This window comes from Lissotriton helveticus, chromosome 2_1 (assembly GCF_964261635.1).
Source record: "Lissotriton helveticus chromosome 2_1, aLisHel1.1, whole genome shotgun sequence".
Taxonomy (NCBI): Eukaryota; Metazoa; Chordata; class Amphibia; order Caudata; family Salamandridae; genus Lissotriton; species Lissotriton helveticus.
Genome location: NC_136059.1, coordinates 1,703,719,726 through 1,703,743,021, shown reverse-complemented (window position 1 = coordinate 1,703,743,021; position 23,296 = coordinate 1,703,719,726). Strand labels below are relative to the sequence as shown.

At 41.0% G+C, this 23,296-nt stretch overlaps 1 protein-coding gene across 4 annotated transcripts; it reads left to right on the top strand.

Moving 5' to 3' along the window:
- Window positions 1–759: 759 nt before the first annotated feature.
- Window positions 760–17,279, top strand: KLF4 (KLF transcription factor 4). 4 transcript variants are annotated; one of them, XM_078676665.1, is made up of 5 exons: window positions 760–1,199; window positions 1,887–1,992; window positions 3,235–4,102; window positions 4,193–4,357; window positions 16,171–17,279. In XM_078676665.1, exons 1-5 carry the CDS (start codon window positions 1,195–1,197, stop codon window positions 16,344–16,346), a joined length of 1,320 nt encoding a protein of 439 aa, XP_078532791.1. In that variant the 5' UTR covers window positions 760–1,194; the 3' UTR covers window positions 16,347–17,279. The 4 variants fall into 4 exon arrangements, with proteins under 4 accessions (XP_078532791.1, XP_078532790.1, XP_078532789.1 ...); XM_078676664.1 differs by having other exon boundaries at window positions 1,069–1,199; window positions 1,887–2,007; window positions 16,171–16,488; XM_078676663.1 differs by having other exon boundaries at window positions 1,069–1,199; window positions 3,235–4,357; window positions 16,171–16,488.
- The last annotated feature ends 6,017 nt before the right edge of the window (window positions 17,280–23,296 follow it).

The window sequence follows — 23,296 nt, the reverse complement described above, 5'->3', positions numbered from 1 at the left end:
GCAGTTATTCATAATGTTATATGCCATTCTCTGTAATCTAGGTTTACTTCATAGTGTTAGAACATTAATAATGAGTTCATTCTATGTTTTTAAGACTGTTCATTAAGGGTTGCTAGGTGAGAGTCAATCATTTACTGGCTTCTCATTTGGGAAGGCATAGATGGCCGCCGTGGTTCTACTCAGTTACTACTTCTAAAAAATAAATACTTTTGAACTCCTGCCTTCCTGCTCTCCACTCACATTCCAACAACACAAGCGAAAGCGCATTCACATTTTAATATAAATTCACATTTCACCTTCTCTCGCAGAATTACAATCCTTCGGTTCTTCGCACTTCCCTTTCTTCGTTACGCGCGTGGCAGAACGAAAGTAAAAAGCGCGCAGTTACAGTTGACAAACGAAGCAGATAAGGGCGCGCGGCGGCGGCGGCCTGCGCCTCCCCCCTCTCGCCACCCATACGGTTGCTATCCGGCCACTGTTGTGCTGCTCAAAAACAGAGAGCGCGAGAAAAGCCCTGCCCGGTGGCCTCCACTCTCCCGCCCGCTGCCTGATGACGCCAATCGCGCGCACGACAGGCCAGCTGCTTGACAGACGTCATGGCCCGGCCAGGCCCTCGACTCTCCCCACGTGTTCGATCCAGTGTAGAGTTTGTTGTTTTCTTTCATGGGCGCGGACGCCATGGCAACGCTCGGGGGTTGGGCTGTGGGTGGGGCAAGTAGTGACAGGAGGTTATAAAGAGGCATGGAGGGCACGCGGCGTGACAGTCTATTTCCTGCACTGGTGCTTAAGAGAATTATTACAGTATATTCTGCAGGAGCGGCAGGCGCGGGATACGGAGCCGCACTCATACTTATAGATGTTCACACCGCATGAACTGTGCTATCCGCCACTGGAGGAGGAGGTGAAGGGCATCGGTGGGCGCCTCTGCTCAGACAGCGGCGGAAGAGAGACTGGGGCGCCCATGGCAGTGGCGTGGAGCCCCCCGGTCATCTCCGTGCATGACCCGCTGCCACCGGCCATGGCATCACCTTCCGCCATCCTCTGCCGCCTGAGCTGCTAGCAGCTCAGGTGAGACCTTCCAGCACGCCACCCACTGAGTGCCCATCACGTCTTGTGCCCTCTACTCTGGGGTCCCTTATTTCCCCCCCTTGTTATTTACATCACCTGGCACCATTTGGATTACCTGCACGATTAATGAGGTAGGTGGCTGGTGTTACTTTATATATGTGCTTTTGATCTGTTTTCAGCCAGTCTCCTTCTCGAGATGCAGTTTTTAGAGTTACTTACAGTTGTATATGTGAATTTACTGCGTGGTGCACCCGTGTTTTCGGATAATCAACTGCAAAGTAGTTTGCGGCTTGTAATCAACTGCAAAGTAGTTTGCGGCTTGTTTGCAGAGTCAAGGTCATCTATTGCACGCTAGTGCAATCACTTCAAGATGACAGGTGATCAATGGATTCAGATTCCTTGGTGCGTGAGTCTCTGACATTTACTTTTGAACCGAGCTATATAGATAACCGATGATCGTTAATTTACTATGTATGCTTTTATATCATGCAATCAAGCCAATTCTCTCAATTGGTGTCTGGAATATTTATGACAGACGGTTTCAAATTATTTAAAGTGTGGTGGGTCCGTTTTTATTACCAAATTGTCTGTCATTTTGTAAGGGCAATTGTTGTTAGCAAAATATATAGCTTGAAGTGGTTTCTGCGATCATTGTGTGATTGATAATATTTTTGTGCTCAGAAGTTGTCAGAAAGTTTTCTCAGACAGCATTAATTTACTTTTGAGGAGAGGCTGCAGATGGTGTGTTTAGGTAGTGCGCGCCTGTGTGTATGTTGTTCTTTGCTGTTGCCTCACTTGCGCTTCTCTTCCCCTTGCAGGCAGCAGCCGCCTCCCGGGTGCAGCGAGTGGGACATGGCTCTCAGCGGGACGTTGCTGCCCTCCATCTCCACCTTCTCAGCGGGCAGGGAACGAGCCCTGAGACAGGCAAGTGCGGGCAATGTGAGTATCCGTGCCCCACCCAGTCCACACCGGGCTGTCCCACTGCAACTCGGCGCTCAACGCCCCTTCCCTGAGCCCTGATCCCGATTAACCCATATATGCTGCTGCCGCCTGTAACCTGAACATGCGCCACTCTTTCCAAGCCCTCCCTGAAGTTGCTTGGCATTTATGTGGGCATAGTGCTTCCTTGAAACACGTTTCCCAAGTTAAATTTAACTTCGCCTAACTATAGTGTGGTATTCCAAACTTATTTTTTAAGCGCGTCAGCCTGCGTTGCCTTCCCCAGTTCTTTCAGAGGGACAATAGTAGGGTTTTGGTCGTAGTGGGGCTGTGGTGTAATTGCTGTAGGTATCAAAGAACTTCCAGGGTTGGGAAAGCGAGAGCACCGGTAATTCTGCTGTTAAAAGGGCGCTTCACTGACATTTGGCGCCATCAGACTTTCAGGGACAGGTGTCGAGGACAGTCCCAGTGGTGGGGTTTAAGAGGGCGCAGCTGAGGAAATGGATTTGAAGGTGTTGCCTGTGACGAAGTGTTCCGGACTCGTCCAAGAAGGGTGGTTTGGGTGCATGCCTGTAGTTGAGGGCGAGGGCACTGCCAGTGAACCCGTCGAATTCTCAGTACATCGGGAGTTCGAGTTCACCGACAAAACTTGAGTTTAAAGGGTGCTGTCAGTATTCAAGTGCACTTCCATGGGAGGTGGGTTGTGAGTACTGCTAGTGATTGGGTCTTGGTGTTCACTACTGGAGTGGATGTTGGTTGCACTGCATGCAGTGGCTTCTTAGAGGGCTCTACCTGGGGCAATGGTGGCGTGTCAGGTCAGTCCCAGTGGTACTGGAGAAAGGGTACTGCCACTTGTAGTGATAAGGGGATTCTGCCAGAATTAGGTGGGTGGGAGGGAGTGGGTAAAGCTTTGGCACTGCCCAGTGGTGTGGTGCGTGGTGTTCCTGCACTGTCTTCTGCATTAAACTTGTTTTTACTAGGGGTGGTGTATGGAGAGGTAGATATTTCTTTCTGCATGGTTTGTTTGATGTTACTTCAGACTCTCAGGAATGACTGTGGTAGGGCATGTTGTACACGCTGTGGCTTCTCAGCGTAGGTGCCTGTCTGCAACTTCAAACACAGCTGGGTGTCAGATGGAGATTGTCATACTCCTGCAGCTGCTTTAAGCTTTGTGCCTGGGCGTACCTGTAACTTCAATTTCTGACAGCTTGTTTTCTTTTTCTGCAGAGGTGGAAGGAGGACTTTTCTCACATGAAGCGGATGCCCACCTTCAGCCCCTGTCACCCGGACGCCCTTCAGCAAGAGTCCCCCACCCTCTTAGCCAGGAGAGAGCCTGAGGAATTCAATGACCTGCTGGACTTGGACTTCATACTGTCAAACTCGCTCATCAATCAAGAATCCTCAGTGGTGCCTTCCCCATCTACTGCCAGTGTGTCTTGCTCCCCTCCCCCAGCCGGAGCGTCAGCCAATTGTAACTTTTCCTATTCTCTTCGCGGACCTGACTCTGCTGGAGACAACCCTGCCATGTACTCCTCCCGGGACCTTTCTTCCTCCCCTTTCAACCTGGCGGATATCAGTGATGTGTCCCCCTCTGGTGGATTTGTAGCAGAACTCATGCGGCCTGACCTTGACCCTGTCTACATTCACCAGCAGCAGCCCACCAGCCTGCATGGGAAATTTGTGGTAAAAAGCACCTTGGAAATGGGGGACTATAGCCAGGTCATGGGAGTCAGCAAACTGAACGGGGGGATGAACAGTCCAGTGGGCTCTTACTGTGGCCAGCCGATGCCCAGGGTGTGTCAAAAAATCAAGCAAGAGACCTCTGCCTCCTGCACCATGGGCAGGACACTTGATGGCCTTGGGACCGGCCAAAGATCACAAGGGCCCCATGACTATTCCTTGGGAGGCCCTCTAAGTAGGACTAACCAACCCTTGACGCCAGAGGAGCTGATGACCAGAGACTGCCACCCATCATCTCAGGGTTTAACCCACCCACCACTGCCACCACTGCCCCCAGTTTACACCCCAGCTGGCAGCTTCCCTCATTTCCAGCCGGAGCAGCAGCAACTGCCACCGTCAGCACTCCATTACCAAGGTCAGTCTTACCTAAGTATGTTTGAAGAGCCTTTAAAAGTGCATCTGTTGGTACAAGGGGTGATGCTGACTCCGCCCTCTTCACCTTTAGAGCTAATGAATTCCGGAAGTTGCGTGCCCGAGGAAAGCAAACCAAAGAGGGGTCGCAGATCCTGGCCAAGGAAAAGGACAGCGACCCACACCTGCGACTATGCGGGCTGCGGCAAGACCTACACTAAGAGCTCTCATCTCAAGGCGCACCTTCGCACGCACACAGGTGAGTTGAAAAGGGTGATGTCTGGGTTAACAAAGTTCCTTAATGAGTTGAAAGGAATTCTCTGTGATATTTAGTTGTCATTCCTATTAGCTATTCAACTCTCCTAGATATGCTGACTATAATTATGATTCCTCACAAATGCCAGAGAGAGGCCATATTTGGGGACATCATTCCATAAAGTTACCCCAGAGCATCTTGTGTTGGATTAAATGCCTAAACAAATTCATACTAAGAACACTCGTTGATAATTTCATAGACTCGCAGTTTAGGACAGTTTGTAGATCAGTAGGGCTCAGGAAAGATCAGTTTTGCCCTGTGTCCAGAAATAAATCCCAGTGGAAATACGGACTGTAATTTGTTTCTTGCTGAAGAATGGCAGCACAGAACATTATCCTAAGACACATTGATTCAAGAATAGGTTTTGTTCATGTTGTAAGATTTGTGAGTGCAGAATAGCTGACTTGGAGATATTAGCTCATCATTTACAGTCCTGGCCGGATAGCAAATTGACAACTGTGGAACTAGGCCAGCTGGTTTATAATCCCAGATTCCCTCTTCGAGGCACTTACTTTATCCTGTGCAAGCTATTACATCTCCATGTACTTCAGTTTGATTATCAACGCTGTGCAATAACTGGCCATTAACCCCTTAACGCTTCAATGACATGAGACAAAATAACTTTTCGCAAAATCAAGTTCTAGTTTGGTTCCTTGTATGGAGTTAGTGTGTTAAACAGTTTACCAAATTTGTGTGTGCTCTCCTTTATTTGTAGCTTTGAAATATGTGTCTGGGAACATCTATCTGAATACAGTCTTCTAGGCATTTCATGTAATTTGTTATGGTTTTTTCTGTTGCAACCTGTTGATATTTGCATTCATAAGTGGTGACTTTATTTTTTAGAGTGGAATACCATTTTTGCCCCAACAAAATGGATGTTTTACACTGATGCCCCACTAAGGAGTAATAATAAGGGCAGAAACGATATAGTACATTAGCTTTCAGGGCTATCCAAATTTAGTCCTGTGTGATCTTGCAAGAAAATATACAATTGGTCGAATACTTATTGAATTAATTTGTTGGAGAAAACAAGTACTGCAATCACCAAAATATAAAATTACTTCTTGCATACAAATAAGGGCATCATCTAGAACCTGGTGCAGTGGTGAACATGCCTGTTAATCGGGTCACCTGAAAGCATGTACATATTGCTGTTAATTATCGTGAAGCTGCACAATAATTATTGGCAATATTCACTGTCAGCTAAAGGGACTCTAAAAACATACCCGTAGAACTGGGTTAAGGTAAGTTATTCCGCCATTTTATTCGACAACCTTTAGGTATTGCAGGTATAGTTTGCAGGAGCGGTATTTACAGCCACCGGTCACTACTGCTGTATTTACCCCCATGTTCTAAGGGTGGGCAATCTTTATATCCTTGGTTGGGGACTCGTGGAAATACACGCACGCACACACACACACAGACACACACTGGAAATTGAAGTCACAGACTGAGGAGAACGGAGACAGCATCCGGCTAAACAAATCACTTTAGAAGGCAGGCCTACAGTGAGTCCAAAAAAATCCACCAGAAATGCCATAGCTCGGCGAGGCCGCACAAGTGGCAATTTTTTTTTTTTACTAAGTAGAAATTGTTTTATAAAAAGCTGTATAGTATAATAATAGCAAAGATTTGTCATACAACGATACTGGCAATGTCCTTGCATCTTTCTGCATTCCCTCTAGTCTTCCAAGTTTTTTGCTGGGATGTGGTGAAACCCTAAACACACAAAACATTTTAACCCATTAATATTCTAGGATGACCTGAGTATAGACTGAATGTTATCTCTATACGGTGCTGTGATCGAAGGATGCGGATGGTGCACAGCCTAGTGTGTGGACTTTTCTAGCAAAGCACATTTTGGTCAAGATAAAAAATAGTTTTACATACTGGAGTCTACTGTTTTCTCAATGCACGATTTCCTCAAATTACTTTCTTTCTAATATAAAGTGAGGGCTCCAGTCTCCTTTAAGCAAAACAGACAGGGATGTGGGCGTTAAGCGTAGGTGATTATTTTTTTTGCTTGACATGGCAACTTCACAATGTCTCTAGAGTATGCCCAACCACATATTATACCGTAGAGTTAAAACAAATCTTTTGGTGGCTCAGGCTATAGTGGCAAAGGGGAATCCTGGTATGGAAGATGGCAAATGGATGAAAAAGAGGAAAGTATCCAACAGTTAGTAAGATCGATAACCTCTTCCTCGGCACTGCTAAGACATCAGATGACACAAGCAGAGTGTGGGCTGTACATTTTGTGGATTTGGTGCACCCTCAGAATTGTGGGTGGACGGGAAGTGTCCTTTTTATTGCATGCAAAGTAGTGGTGTATTGTGCCACACTACTGTGACCATCAGCATATTTAGTCAATGCAATGGATAGTATGACTGCACTTTTCATGTGGTCTCCCAGGGTGCTATTTATATCCCTGGCCATTAACCACTTTATCTCTTACAAGGTCAGCAGAAGGGACCCCTTTGGAGGTCTTTATAGCTAGCAAAGGGATCTAACCACCACTTGCCATTTGACACTGTAGGACTGAGTCAGAAAGCTTTTGGCCCAAATTGGCTTATTTACGAATGCAAGTTCAACATTCACAAGATGCACATTTACTCACATGTTGAAAACACCAGCGTGGTGTAATTGTGGGAGTTTCACGGCATGAAAATATATGAAAGTTGGTGAACTTTGATATGCAGGATATGAGAATTTGTTTCCACCCTAAAAATTGTCAAAGATCTTTTTTTCTGGTGAGTGGCAGAAGCAAATCAGTTTTCATATTACAGAAAGGGATACGATCTGTTTATGGTGGAGGGACACTCTTGACTTTTAGCCTCTTTTTTTATAGGGGAAGAGAGTTTTACCACGATGTTAAAAAGTTTAGCAAGTAAGGTATGCATTACATTTATCCATCCGTACACGTGGACCTGATATCATTCTGGAATCATAAATCTTTATATAGCTTAGTACTTCGGGGAAATTGCTGCAGCAGTTTCACCTATCCAGGTAATTTTTTTCTAAATCTCGTAAAAGTAAAAAATGTATTTCAAACTTACACAAAAGCCTACGGAGGTTGCTGCGACTCTTGTTGTGACGATTGTGCCATACAGTGAGGGCTCAAAAGGGTGAAATTTACTCCCTAACTCGTTGAGGAAGGCAGCCATTTTCTTTGACTCGTTAAGAAACACAACTAGGAAAACACATTACATTTTCAGAGTAGGGTAAAGGGCTTCTGGTCTTATAATACTAAAAACATGTTGTTTAGCTAGCCATGCACATTTCAAAGGGCATTTGCATTTCATTATTGCCCTATCAGCCACACTGCTCTTTCTCTTGACCCTGGCACGATAAAACGCCGAGATGACAATGCCAGCATCCGAACCTGTTGTCTAGAGTTCACATCCACAGTTTAACAGTGAAGTGCAGTCCACTGAGCCTTATTAAAAAAGATTCAAGGGTTCAACGTTAAAATATAACTAATGCGAAACATAAGGAAAACATATGAGCTTTATAAATATTTTTGGTCTAAATGAGTAGACAGAATGTTCTCTAAGGGTAGTCACAGAATGATTGTTCCATAGAGGGGAAAATAAATCAGTTCCCATTAAACCATTAAATTCCGAGGTCCGCTAGGGCTGTGATATAATTTAATATGGTGTGACTTAATCTGCCATCAGGGGCGACTGTTGAATGTAGCCCCACCCCCACTTAATTTTTATAAGGACTCATGACTGACTCAAAATTCTATCTAATGTTTTAATTAATTGAAGCCCACCTTGTCTTTAAGGCACAAAGGTCGTGTTACCTCTATGTCCACATACTCTTAAAGATAGAATTACTGCTTTTGCCAGTGAACTTGAAGTTATTTGCTTTGGAACTGGCTAAAAACATGGAATTGGCAACCTCCTGGTTTTAAGGGGTTGTTCTCATTTTTAAGAAATTCGTCAGGCAACAATCCATCCGAACCCAACAGACTTGAGGTGACATGATCAAAGTTGCAAGATAAAAACTATAAATACAACTACTATCAAACGCAGGCAACATTTTATCGTTTATGCTACAATCATTACTAGGAATAGATTCATATTTAGAATTTGCCTATGTCATATGTTTTTCTGTTACTCCTAGTTTTTTGTTTGTAAAAAAAATGTGGTCGACAGCAGCATAGCTTAGGGCAAGTAGACCTAATGCAAGCATTAAAAATAGACTCCATAACCCCATGTTCGGTAATACAACACAGACAGTTATTGAGCAGTGATCGCCCCACACCCTACCTGCTCTGATGATAGTTCTCCCGAATGGCAAATTCAGCCATTCCAGTTTTTTAAGCATGCAGGTGAATTCATCAAACGCTGGGGTAGTGAAAGTGACTATACGCACACTTTTATTCTGAGTGACATCCAAAGCTAACTCCTTGTTCAGCCCTTTGCCCTACCACCGCTTCCTACTTGCTTTTTAGAGACTAGGCTATGGGCAAAGAGTGGACATTCTGGAAAGTGAATATTGCAGTTATAGCTTTGTTTACAATTTATTCCCCTTACTGTCTTCCTGTTCCCTGACTCTAGGGGTAGAAAAGAGTGCAAGGGATGCGCGTGGTGGTAGTGGGCCGCAGCTTCTACTCTGGCTCTCCCTAATATTAGTGCATATTTATACTTTGGCTAGAAATGTTAATACTTTTTTATCCAGTATACATTTTTCATACATTGTAAAATAATCTATTAGTTTATTAAGCCATTGGGTTAATCATTGTTACTTTCCCCCCTAGTTTGATCAGCTCCTCTTTCATTAGGTAGTTTGCTCTGCCAGCGAAAGCACACAAGGTGCCCTAAAACTGCAGCAGCAACCTATCATATTCAAAGTTGTTTATTGGTTGAACAGTCATATGCATATGGTAGGTTGATTTGGAATGTGCTTGTGCACATGTAAAGAGACCAAAATGTAAATATTATAGTGCCCATTCTGCACTGCACTGAATACCTTTGTAACAATCGCAATAATGCATTTCTATGAGTACGATTAAAGAGTTGAATATTAGTAAAACTTTATATTTGCATTACTAAAACATAGCAGAAATGTGGTACGATGTGCTTCATAAAACAAATGCTTAATATATTAAAATAATTAAGACTAAATGAAAATGCCCACATGCTTTTTTTGAACAAATCTCTGGATTCCAAAAAGAGCTTTAGGTGACAACACACTTGTCCTGTTTTATGCTTGCTCGCAAACTTGATCCTTGATTTGTGGTGTGCTTTTATTGTGGTATTGTGTCTTCGGGAACAGAGAGGGATCCATATTGTTCTGGAAGCACAGCTTGTGTTACCTGCAGATGAAATTATAGATTCCGAATGGTCATCAGATGTGAAGAATAGCTATTGTGTAGATGCAGGTTTCTGTTCAGAATTAGCCAGAGGCAGGTGTATTAGTTGCTCCAGTAAGAGGACAGTCTGTCATGTTCATGGATTTGGTCTTAGATCAGTAATCTTAGAATGCCAGCATTATCTCAGCGCTATAATGTGATATGGGTGAGAGTTACCATTTATGCGCAGAGCTTTAAAATTCTTCTCCGTATTATTTTGCGTTCTGTTTTTCAAGAAACATACGAGCTTTTGTAATATGTACCCATATTCTTGACCTTCAAAGATTCGAGGTTCAATTAACTACTTTGCAAATTACACTAGAGCGATCAAGGCCACAGACAGAATAGTGAGACTTGAGAAGTCTCACTATCAAACACTGCCCTCTGTCTGCCGACACTCAGTTTGCAGCTCTGTCTGCCTGACCGTACCAGGTGCAGTGTTTACTGGCTGCCTAAACAGATTCGTAAAAATTGACGACAGGACAGACCACAATGTATGTTTCCCCCAATCTAGGAGAAAAGTTCGAGACAATGTTTGGGTCGAAATACATTTATTGAGAAGGAATGTTTTGTTCTAAATTATTATGTGCCTAAAATATATATTTCTGATCAAACATTTAGCTCAATAATTTTGAAAAGTAAAACCTTAAAATTATTTTTAGCAACTTTTCTTGTTTATTTTTATTTTATTTATTTTGAGAGTTTTATACAGCGCGAACAAGATCTTTGCAGATATCAGAGCGCTTTACAAGTAAAAATACAAAGTAGAAATACAAAGTAATAAAGCGTATATACAAAGTAATATATGAGGTAGTTAGGTACAAGGTGCTAGTTACATAGGTAGGTCAAAGGACATGAGGTAGGTTACAGGTGTGGTAGTGTAGGTACACTGAGAGTAGACAAACAATTGCGTCAATAGCATAAAGTGCGATAACAAGGAGCATATACTTGCTTAAGCGTGTTTAGAGTATTTAGAGTTTAAAGGTGGGCCAAGTTGAGGTGGGTGTGTGCAGGATGTATAGTCCCACAGGTGCGACAGTAGAAGGGATGTAAAGATCGTTGAGGTGGAGAGGGTAAAGTGTGCAAAGTCAACCAGGTGCGTCAACACTATAACAATATACATAATCAACCAGGTGCAACGAGCATTATAACAAAATACAAAGAGTGAGCGTATACAATTACGTAATTCGATAATACGGGTGGTACAATAGGCCAAGGTCGGACAGGCCTTACAGAGCAGATTTATGAGTGATACGGAGTAATAGGTCATGTGTATTTTGCCATGAGGATCGCTTTAACTTCTTTCTTAAAGATTGTATTGGAGGAGATGAGTCTTGTTTCAGGAGGGAGTGAGTTCCAGATCCTGGGTGCCATTCCTGAAAAGGAACGTTTATACGTTTTTTCCTTCCGAAATCTTTGAGGTTTCAGCAAAAGATTGTTTGTGCTCCTAGTAGTTCGGGAGCCACCCGAAATTGTCAACTTTTGAGTGAGGTAGGCGGGTGAATTCAGATGCACAGCCTTGTGTGTCATGCATGCAATTTTCAGTTGAATTCTGGCTTCAAAAGGTAGCCAGTTCAGTGATTTAAAGTCCGGGGAGATATGCGAGTGTTTTTTTGAGCCTGTGACTAGTCTCGCTGCGGCGTTAAGGGACGCTCGTAGGGGTGCCGTTGTAGTTAGGGGGAGCCCGCAGAGGGCGGTGCTCCCGTATTCTATGTGCGGGATGACTATAGATTGAACTGCAGTTTGGAAGTCTTTGGCAGGAAGGAAAGGTTTAAGTTTTCTCAGGGTATTGATTTGGAAGTTCGCTCCTTTGGTTGCCTTGCTGATGTGCTGCTGCATGTTGAGATTGGTGTCAAGTGTTATGCCTAAAGATTTTGCTGAGTCTACTACGATGGGCTGTACATTTAGAGCCGTTAATTGCTTAAGCCATGTTTGAGCCGTGGATATTTTAGCGGGAGGTGAGATCAGGAGGAACTCGGTCTTCAGAGCATTGAGTTTGAGGTGATTCTCAGCAAGCCAGGATTGGGTGTTTCTGATCGTGGTGTTCAGCAGCATGATGTCCTTGGGAGATTGTATTTTGAGATAAAGTTGGGTGTCGTCGGCATACATGTTCTTGCTTTGACCTTGACCTGCATCGTTTTGTCTTTACTTCAAATGAGCAGATTTGCATTTCAGCTCCAGTCTGTGCCAGTTTGGGTCCCAGAGCTAATACCTACTTATCCCTCCTATTGCAGCATCTCAAGGCCCTATTTTCACCTGATCTTAGATTGGCTCGACCCTATGCAAGTTTTAGGCTTTCTGCATTCAGTTTCCTTGCTTCTTCACGTTTCCATTCTAGATTTGACGTCCTGCCTCTCTAAAACTAGGTTGTTCCTGGGTAAGAGTTTCCATAACATCAATAAGTTTGCCTCTTGCATTAGTCTGTCTTGTTGCTGATTGTGTTGCAATGGGTTCATTAGATCCCAGAGCAACAGAAACGAAGTTCTGAATGCTATTGGGAAAACTAACATTTCTGAATTTTAACTTGATTTTAAATTCATTGCACTATCTTCTCGCAAGCTATTAGTATAAAACGAAAAACACTTAAATACTAGACATTGAAAATAAAATATTGAACGTAACAATGGATAAATAAAACATTTACTTTAAAAAGAAGAACAAAAACTGAACAATGTTATTTATTGAATTAAAACTGTAAAATGCTTTCGTTCTCTTTTTACTTAGCTCCCAAATCACAGAATACCCCCAACCTCTTCTCCATAGAACTATGCTCTCATTTGAAACACGCATTCCAAACACTCTAAGTAGAAGTGAATCCCTAATTTATCTCCCATTTCTCCATTTGCTATTACCCCTTACTTACTCTAACTTTTTCCCACTTCTAACTAGCATAAAAGACGCAGAGATAAATTATGTATACTAAATAGGCTAAAACAGCCAAGTCAAATAATGCTTTGAATTCAACCAATACACCCAGTAAATTCCAAAAGTAGCAACTTGTGTAACCTTAAAACATTTGCAGCTGTACGTCACATATGCTCACTCAGCCATAAAATCTGTTGCCAGAAGGCTGAAGTAAGGCCGACAAACAACAACAGTAAACACATGTTTTGAGAGCTAATTGTACCACTTTTGTAAAAAAAAAAGCCAAATTTTTCATTATTTTCTAAATGGTTTTTTTAACTTGTTACAATCAGTCCCAAACCTCCTTTTACTTGTTACAATCAGCCCCAAACCTCCAATATATCTTGCCCATGGTATTACATTATATTTGTATGGTGTTACCAGCCCCGGCCCGTGGAGGGAGTTACGGTGGGGCAGAGAGGCGGGGAGGGGGAGGGGCAGGGTGGAGGGTGCTAAAAACCGGCATATGGATAATTGCAGGTAAGTAAACAATTTAATTAATAAAACTAATTTCGTAGCGGGCACTGCATCGCATTTTGCGATGCAAGGGGCGCTACGAAATTCGTATATATATATATATATAATTGTATGGTTTAAAAATGTTTTTTATTGCTTTTTCATTTTTTGTCATGATACAAGAACCTCTATAATAGAAATACAATGTGCAGTGAATACAGCATGCTCATTAAACACACATTTATATCATATTGTCAGTCTTAAAGAAATCACTCTTCTTCAGTCAAGACCCATTCCATGTATCAAATTGCAGTTTCATAGTATCTCACGAGGCACTCCAGCTGTCAAGCCTGAGTGTACTCTTTGGGCTGTCTAAACTGCCTTTAGGCCAATTCAGTCAACCCACTGCATGGAAGTACTGGACTACTCATACTTTGCACCTTACTCTTCCTTACCATCCCACGTCCTTCTTCTAGAAACATTGTATGACTAACCAGAATCTCGTCAGTGTTCAGAACTATCTGGCTCATGGAGATGTAATATCTGAGGGATCAGTCAGTTTTTTAACACTAAAAAATGTACTTTTGACTTTTATTTAGCAATTTCAGTGAAAACCATACAACTAAATTTCCATCTATTGCCAATTTCTGTCATGCAGTCCATGCCATGTTTTTTGTTTAAAGGACTACTTCTAGATTTAACTTGGCCAAGTCAGGCTAAAAATTTGATAGAGGCTTAACCATCATGAGATTAAATCTATTTTAGTGATTTCTCTTAACTGCTTAATATAGTTTTGAAAACAGTTTGGTGGGATTGACTAATTGTACCTCATTTCAGTTAATCAAATATCGTGAAAACATAAGTTTTACAGACCATTTGCGCACATGCAGAGGTTAGCTAGAAATATCACATTGTAATTATCAGACACTTTTGAGGACCACGTTTCATTCTGCAATAACATCTCACCGTTATAAAAATCCAAACTGTTTTCTTGGTCAAGTTGTAAGGTTACTCTTTTCCAAGGGATAAGCAAAGCGCTTAAAGGCTCTTTCGAGCCAGCTCATTACAAATCCTAAATTGTGATGATCACAAACAGTGAGAGGTATGTGTTGCAAAGCTTGTCTTTTATTTTGAATGCTGCTTTTATGGAGTATTTGATCGCTGACCATGAAGAATAAGAACACATGACAGGGTGTGAGTACATCCGTTTATATAGTACCCTTAACTGACTAAACAACCTTTAAGGATGCACTGACCAGCTAATCTGAGGTAGAGAAAAACCTGAAGAGTTAGCAGAGTAGTATCTTCAGCTACTCATCTAAGGAGAATGATTGATTCTAAATTGAAGTATGAAGCTGAAAACCGTAATTGTAGTTCTGGTGGTAAACAAAATTAGGTGCAAGAATTCATAGGAAACCGTAGAAATTAAATGACAAACGATTGTATGTGAAATAATCAAAACAAACTAATCTGGTGAAACTGTTTCTTACGAGCCCTTTCAGTCAAACAAATCTTCTTCCATTTTGAACCCTGATTGGCATTTACTAGGCTGAAAAACCCATTTGAACCTGATTGGAATTTAGCAGGCTGAAAAATCCAACCTGGAGTAGACCCTTTCTGCTGCAGGGTTCCCTTTGAGGCATTCACCTACAAACCATTTTCAAATAGACATCTTATTTCCACTGTCTTATTACCCTTTTACAATTTTTTTATTTCAGTTATATGTACTACAAATTCCTAGGAGTCTTTTAATTTGATGTGCTTTGGATTCAATCATGAACCCTTTATTGTATTTTCTGTGAGATTTTTGTGGAAATAATTTAATACATTTTGTTTATTCTCCAAAATGGTGATTGACCCACTTGGGTTTGTCAACTTGGTGCTCTCTGTTTTGAAAATTGTGTATTTGCGGTAGATCCACAGCATATAGCTGTTAATTTATTCCTGAAAGTATAACTGGAAATTTTAGACTAGAACAATTCCTTAATTAGTTGTCACTGTTAAGATCAGCATGCCTCTGAACCATGGTTAACTATATACATATAAATAATCTTCATATTATATCTTATAGCATTAGTTTGTAACTTTATCACACTAGTAATGTTTACTAGCTTTATATATTTGAATCCCTTCACTGTTCATATCATTTTTTAAGTTTCAGGCTTTTCCTCTAAAGTGTTTTAGTACAATGTCTACTACTACAGTCTGCCTTGTTCACAATAGATAGATTCCTCTTATGTTTGGAGCACATTTTTGACCTTTTTTTTTTAATTATACATAATTCATGCGTAGTCCTGGGAACCCATGACTGTTGCAAATTTCCTGGAATTTTCACTTATGTAAATAGCTGTCCTGAGGGGGAAGAAACAGGTTTCCATTTCCCCATGTGACACCAAAAAATGCTTATTCACTTGAAAACGTTGTTTTCTTCAAGGGAAAATATATTCCACTTTGGTGAAAACAATTTAACATTTCTCCCATTACGTTTAGGGATACACTTTTTAGTCCCAGTCTGAAATAACATTAACTCCTGTCCCCTCACAGGAGTAAATGTACATGCTTAGTCAGGCTGTTCAACCAGGAATATATACATACGTGCCTATAGTAGCAGTTTTCCTCTCATTAAAATTCAACTATTTTTGCTGTGTTGCAGTGTGAGCAAAACCCATTGTGAGAGCCAAGTCACACCATTCCTGATAGTGTAAATTAAGAATTATATTATGTGCTGGCAAATTACATGTTTTGAAATTTGTGATTCAGATTCAAACTGTGCTTTGCTTTATGTAGTGAACCTCCACTTTGCAATACTTTTCCAAAACCGATCTACCCTTGTTTCAAAAGTTCACACATCATAAGGATCTTCTCAATGCACGGTAATGATAATAAACATTGACACATTGAGGCCACATGATCCACTTAGACCTGTGCCTACTGATATAAATCACTGAAAGTACTATGTTAGATAAGCATGTAAAGTCATTTTTCAATGTGTGTGATTGTATACTAACTCTAAATCTAATTTTTTTTATTTCTCAAGGAGAGAAGCCATATCATTGTGACTGGGAAGGTTGCGGATGGAAGTTTGCTCGTTCAGATGAACTTACCCGTCACTACCGGAAACACACTGGACATCGCCCCTTTCAGTGCCAGAGATGTGATCGGGCCTTTTCCCGGTCTGACCACCTTGCCTTGCACATGAAGAGACACTTTTAATCCTGAGCAAAGGACCTTTTTTTTAATACTGCCGTGAAACAGCTCAGTATTTGAAGCATGCACATCAACATGACTTCTGCAGAGGACAGAGAAAACTCAAGCACTACAAGGGATCATGATGGAAAAGCTAGTCTTCCAAGCAGTGTGCCTTAGTGGGTTATTAGACCACACTTAAACCTGGAATTAATTAATGAAAGAGACCAAACAAAAACTAACCAAAGATAATGGGACCTGTGACTGGATCTTAAAGCATTCCATGTTTTTTTACTCAACTTGAATATTGCTGGAGTACATTATGCCAATAAGCGACTGGAAGTCTTGAAAATCAGGGTTTTAAAGACTATGCATTGGGAAGGAGCATCTGCTCTCCCTAGGAATCCTTGTCTGTGCATCACAGCACATACACAGATTTCTAAATATATACATAACATCTTGTATTATCTTTTACTTCTAAACGCCTTTGTTATATTTTTAGAAGAAAGGATGAGGGTTAAGGTACAAGACAGAATTAGAGACCGACTTCACGGTGCTCAGTGACTATTGGTCGAACGGTACCATACCAAGGAAGCCAAAGCTCTCAAACAAACTGCTGCATATTTGACAAGGAAATACATTATGTCTTCCGATTTCTACAGTTATGACCAAAGTCAGGTACCTACACCTGATTTCATTTGTAAAATGTATATGCAGATGGTCTGTAATGCACTGTGGTTTAAATGTGCAATAATGTTTACTATGGTTTATTCTTAAGTATGCCTTAAGTGGAACAAATGTTTTCTTATATAACGTTACTTAATAAATATGTAATATAAATTTAAGCAAACTTCTATTTTGTATATTTGTAAATGTTGAATTAAATTGAAAATGTTGTTGGAGTTTGTATTTTGCATATTCAACCTGGAAATATGTTTTAAATAAACCTCAAATATTTTATCTGCATGGTTTTCTTTCAGATTAGGTACTTTACAAAACTGTAGTCACAATGAGAACATGTCGTATCCATTGTTAAAATACATCTCTATCTTAACATAACAGAACTTGTATATTTGTAAAGGGCACATTCACTCAGAAGGGTATCTTTACGCTGAATAACAAATGTTTATTGGTACCCAAATCAATGGTACTCATTTTATTAGCTCTTGCCTATAAAAGATTTTCAGCACACAGGAGACATCATACACATTCGGTTTAAAATGAAAAAGTGGCCTCTCTTGATTTATGTTTCACATTTATTTAGTTTGGATAAATTATTTGTGTGTAGTATGCCAAATGTGTTACCTTGCTTTAACACACATTCACTGGAATAGTACCATGTGAGTAAAGAGGATGGTGTACTGGTTCAGTGTCATAACCTATGTGGCACAATAGGGGTAATTGATCCAGAAAACCCCCAAGTGCCTATTATTATTTTTTTGGTTATGTAGTGGATGCAAGTCGTTAAGAAACAATTTGTAACTTATTTTTGTAAATACAGAGAAATAGTAAAGTTAGACTTTTAATCTAAAGTTACCTTTGTGAATGGGGCCCAATATTCTTGATTCTTTATACCATAGTCCTTTAAGCCGATATAAACTGAAATTTTAAATACCATTTACAGTAGTATCTGTGAATATGTGTGTCAGGGAACCTGTCTAAGGGTAATTTTGAGATTAACAGACGGATTACTCCGTCACAAATTTGAAGGATAACCCACCTACTTTATTTCTAGTGCATTATAGCAAATGCCACTTGTAATAAGGTGGACGGAATATCCCTCACATTGTGTCTGTCTGCCAAACTCTAAATCAGGCCCTAAGTATTTTAATCTAACAGGATCTTGAATATCCTTCATAATGAATTCCATTGATATGGATAAATCGAAGTTGGTATCTTTACCCTCTGCATTCAGTTAGGAAAAAGGGTCTGTCAAAGATCGGGCTGAGTTTTATTGTGTTTTGAGACTGAGACTGTCTCAAAAATTGTGGGCCACAAGTAAGGGACATCTTTGTGTTCAGTTGCAACAAACAAGGTGCGAGGGGAACCGAGTTGGTCAGATGGCAGGACGACTTCCCTTGATGAATGTGTGACTACAGGGATCGCCCGCCCGATGCCTTCTGGAGCCTAAATATTTCAGGCTATATATAAATCAGGGGAAAAGGTCCACAATGGTGCGTATTTGCGTGTATGCTTCATACTTGTATGTGTGAAGAAATCACATCACCTAGAAATTGATATATTTTGGTAATACCAAACTACTGATTGTAGGGATAAAATACATATAGGTCTTGAAAAAAGCCTGCTGATCCTTAGAGGCACATAGAAGGCTGAAACATGTCGACCCATGGATGTATTATTTTTTTATTTTTAAATCTGATAAAGCACATACCTACCCAAAAAGGGTTTCCCTGCGCTAAGCATAACCAGAAACCAAATTGCCAACTTAATAGAATCATGTCTTTCAAGTCTTTGTGGAATGCAAACAGATAAGTACACTCTCTGAGGGATTTAGGAAGGGAGTGCCACAGTCTCGGACCCAACAGTGCAAAAGAGTGCTCTCCAATCTGAGCCACATGGAACCTGGGTACAGTGCAAAAGGCCAGGTTGGAGGATCTCATGGAACTCAAAGGAATGTAAGGAGTCACTAGGTCTTGAATATAGCATTGACCTATTCCATCTTTGGCCTTAAACATGTAACAAAGAGCCTTGAATTGAATCCGTTTGGTGACTGTGAGCCAGTTGAGCTCAAGGAAGAGGTGGGAGACTGAAGCGTGCTTAGGATGCCAAAACAACAATCTGGCCACTGAGTTCTAGACAATCTGACGACGCCTGATAGATGCCTGGTCTATTCCCCCAAAAAAGATGTCTGGGTCATAATACCCAGATACATCACTTTGTTTTCAACCTTATCAAAGTACCTCAAATTAAATCAGCAGAGGATCCAAAAAACAATTTTAATTTCCCCTTAAGTCCCTCACCCTCAGATAAGTGCACCTCTAACAAACAGCGTTGAGCCCACCCACTCACACTAGATGCAGTGGGTGAGGGTCCAATGATGAAGCATTCCACAGGTGGTACCTGTGGGTGAGGATCCTACAAAAAATATCTAAGATATGCCAGGATCTCTTTTAATCTTTCAGAGAAGAGAGATAACAGAAAATAAGGTTAACACTCCTTGATTGTAGTCAGTTCTACTGATGTTCAAGAGTACCATTTTGGTACGATTCCATAATTTTGCCGTACATGTAGATGGATGTAGGTGCAATGGCTTGCATCACATATTTCAGTTGATACTGTTTGATTAGCTACATTAGCGGGTGCCGATAGATGCTAAACAGCAAGGGTGGCACAGAACAATCACAACGGAAGTCACTATAAACCCTCGACCTGATGGATGTAACTTACCCAATTCTAATTTGTTGGGTTTTGTAGGAATGATTGCATCCTCTCTAGAGCACTTCATCTTCCATTTCAAGAGGGTTCAAATGCAAAGAGAGGTGACTGTTTGCAACAAGAACGTGGCCTTGCGGACCAGCAGGCTCATGGCAATAGTTCAAGATTTTTCCAAATTGGCTCCTGCTATTTTGGAATTCAAGAATAAAAATGTGGCCTCTCAATGCTGAGTTCTGCAAAGGAGTTTTTCATGGGTTGAGGATTTGCTCTTTAATACACAATCTTTAGTATTTATTTTGCTCAGTTCTTTGATTCATTAATGCAGATTGGTTTTGTATTATTTATTTCTCCCTCAACTGATTTATCACCACTCTTCACTTGTATTTTGTCTTGTGTGGAGTTTGAGCTTCATTGATGCTACTGACGCTGCAGGTTCTTTTTGAGATTTATATTTTATGAAATTCTAATGTGTTCATTTGTTGGTAGTTTTGCTGCCTGGTCTACTTTAAGGAGGTCAGATCTTTTTGATATTCATGGTTATGATGAAGTGACTCAAAATCACTAAGGGTCTGATTTAATTTGTGGTGATCAGCCTGGCCTGTGCCAGTGTGACAAAGTAAATGACTCCATTGCCCTGACGGAGGTGCCGACCTCCAAATTTTCAAATGTCTGTTGACCCAGCAGACATTTCAAGCATTGATAGGAACGGATATCAAGGCAGTTCCTGCCCATGCATTGTGACTGCCATCAATCATGAGAGAGACGTATGGCAAAGTTACAATTTATTTTCATGTTTAAAAACAAAATTGCACTGCGTAATGAACTTTTTGAAAATACAAAAAATTGCTCCTCTCAGTAGTTTCCTCCAATGGGGAGTAGGGCATTGAGCATTTTTCAGGGCCCCTTACTGACACTTTTTTCTTGGCGGTGATGAGCAATGAAAAACAGCTCTATGCCCTCCCTTCTAAAATAGTTTTGCAGACATATAGCCAAACCTCAAACCGCCCGTCATATAATAGTGCTGCAACCAAGTTCAGCAGCGCAACCTTAGCTCACAATGGTGAACACAAATAATTTAGGGTCCTATTTAAATGTTGGCAGATAGGGAACTCAATGGTGACAGAGATCCCTCCCTGCTACCATTATGGTCCACCCACCTGATTTTGCTTTGGGCAGACCATAGTTTGACATCGCGGAGACTACTCAGTCTCCACTGTGGCCAGGCTTCTCCGACAGCACAGAGAATTTCATTGTAATTGCCTGCACATATTTTGAAAGCTGTTGTGCTATTATATTAGGCAGTATTTTTATAGGTGCTGTTGTATTATTAGGCAGTATTTTTATGTATGAATGGTAATTTTCCTAAAAAGAGAAAGAGAGGGTTCTTATTCGGGTGTTGGAATTCATTGCCTCCTGCTTGTGCAGGTTCCAGGCGTCTTTGCCGTAAACATGATCTAAAATGACTAATCCTGATTATGAAGATTAAAAATACACCCCAATAAACCCCAGCGTTGGCAATTGTACTGATAAATACACATTAACACATTTATTACTACAGTGCTAAGATCAATTCCGAATTTGTTACCAAAGTACAGCAAAATTGACATTAGAAATACGCCCATTATGGCCTCATAGATTGAATGTAACAATTATTTTACAAAGGAAACAAGGGGCATATTACCAAGGCAGGCTATATGTAATTATCGCTGGCCGCTGAGCGGCGATAATTCTATCGCCTGATTAGCAACCTGTCACTAACAGCAGTTAGCGACAGCTTGTAGGCGATAGCGACCGGTTTGGGGCCCGCTTTGCATGTCAGCGATATTTATCGCTAATGACATGCGAAGTGGGTGTACCCAACCTGTTAGCGACTGAAAGCAGTCGCTAACGTCGCTATCGCCTATTAGCAAGGCAGGCGTAGCGATGGAATTATTCGTGCTAAGCGCGAATATCTCCAAAAACTAACGTCTGCTCAGACCAGTTCTTAGCCATTATATCTAATGGGAGTTGGATATTATGGCTAAGTCCTCATTAGCGACAATGCCTGAATATCGCTGGATTACCAGCGATATTCACGCATTTCGCTGCTAACACCGGATATTTTATCGCTTTAGAGATAGACGTGGCTAATAGCACGCTATCTCTGCGATAATATACGGCGATGCTTGCCGTTAAAAAAATACGCGCTAAGCCCATTTAGCGATAAATATCGCTAGTTGTTGGTAATATGCCCCCAACTCTCCTAAGAGTCAGGAGCACTCTCCAGTATGCTTTTACATATTTGCTCAAATGTAAACTCTTGAATCATGGTTTGTTAAAATAACTATTGTTAAAACCAATACACATGAATAATGATGTGGTATAACGCATATATGCAGATGTGCAGAGTACAACGTGTTATTTCTGTTGGGGAATATTATGACCCACTGGAGGCTTGGCCTCTTGGGCGTATTGCCTCCCCCACTCACCAACGTTAATAAATATAAATAGCATACTACACACACACACACACACACACCCACAGAGATGTGTAAAAGGTATCCTATAAAATATTTATTGTTTTATACATAGTCTCATTTTTGCAGAATTCTGCCTCCTCTGTTCTGGGACTGACAAGTGCAATCCACATTTCCTGAAAAATAAAAAAATAAGTGTGTCTTCACCAAATTGCACTCAATGGATTTTGGGGCTTGGAAATAAACTTGCATATCCTCATATGACTCATATCAAAAAGGCTATTTATTGGTGAATTTTTCAGGTGTATCTTTTTACATAACTTCCTCCCAGTTATATTTCCCCTTTAGTATTTCCGAAGCCAAAGTCTGGAAAATGTTAAATGGCAAAAAGTTAGCATGCTTTTTGTAAAGTTAACTTGTAAAGTTAGCGATAATTATACACCCCCTATACAGGGTAGTTTAAACAGTTCCTGGTACAAATGTGCACGATCCGTGTAAACTATTATCGTAAAGAGATACTTTTTTTTGTTTGGTAATCTGGGAAGGGATAGCAGCAAAAAAGGTGAATATGAACCTTAATAGATTAAATCGGTTATATTCGTCATCGAGCATTAAAAAGGCGCCTCGTTTTATTTTTTACCAAATGTGCAATGTGCAAGATGTAAACCCTCAGGCTTCCCCCAAGTGTGTGAGAGCATTTCACGTGTCGGACTAAAGCATAGTAAGGTATATAGGTACCGATTAGCAAATCTATTTTTGCACTGTAGTGCGCATTTGGTGCGATCTTACCATCGTAAAAGGGGTTTTCTGGTATTGGTATTTTGCCAATAGGGTGCAATTTTCACTTGTGTAGATTTGCCCCAAGGAACAGGTTTGTGTGGGTTCCTTACTGGACCCTCCGAGCAGGTTTCGGGACACCTGAGAATGTATCAGGAATAGTCCAGGATTTCTTCGAGAATTCTAAAAAAGTCTCAAGTTTATTGGGAACACAGTAACATTCTGACTTCACTTAAGGTTTTGTTAACCAGGTCCGAAGTTTTTACAGGTTCATTTTTTCCTCCATACTCTGTGCTATTTCCATGCAAGATCATTAAAGGCAAATTAGGTTTTAGTGTCTGGCAATTG

Coding starts and splice junctions, on each gene's coding strand:
- KLF4 (XM_078676662.1), top strand. Junction 2,008..3,234: donor GACAGGCAAGTGCGGGCAAT/GTGAGTATCCGT, acceptor CTTTTTCTGCAG/AGGTGGAAGGAGGACTTTTC. Junction 4,358..16,170: donor GCACCTTCGCACGCACACAG/GTGAGTTGAAAA, acceptor TTATTTCTCAAG/GAGAGAAGCCATATCATTGT.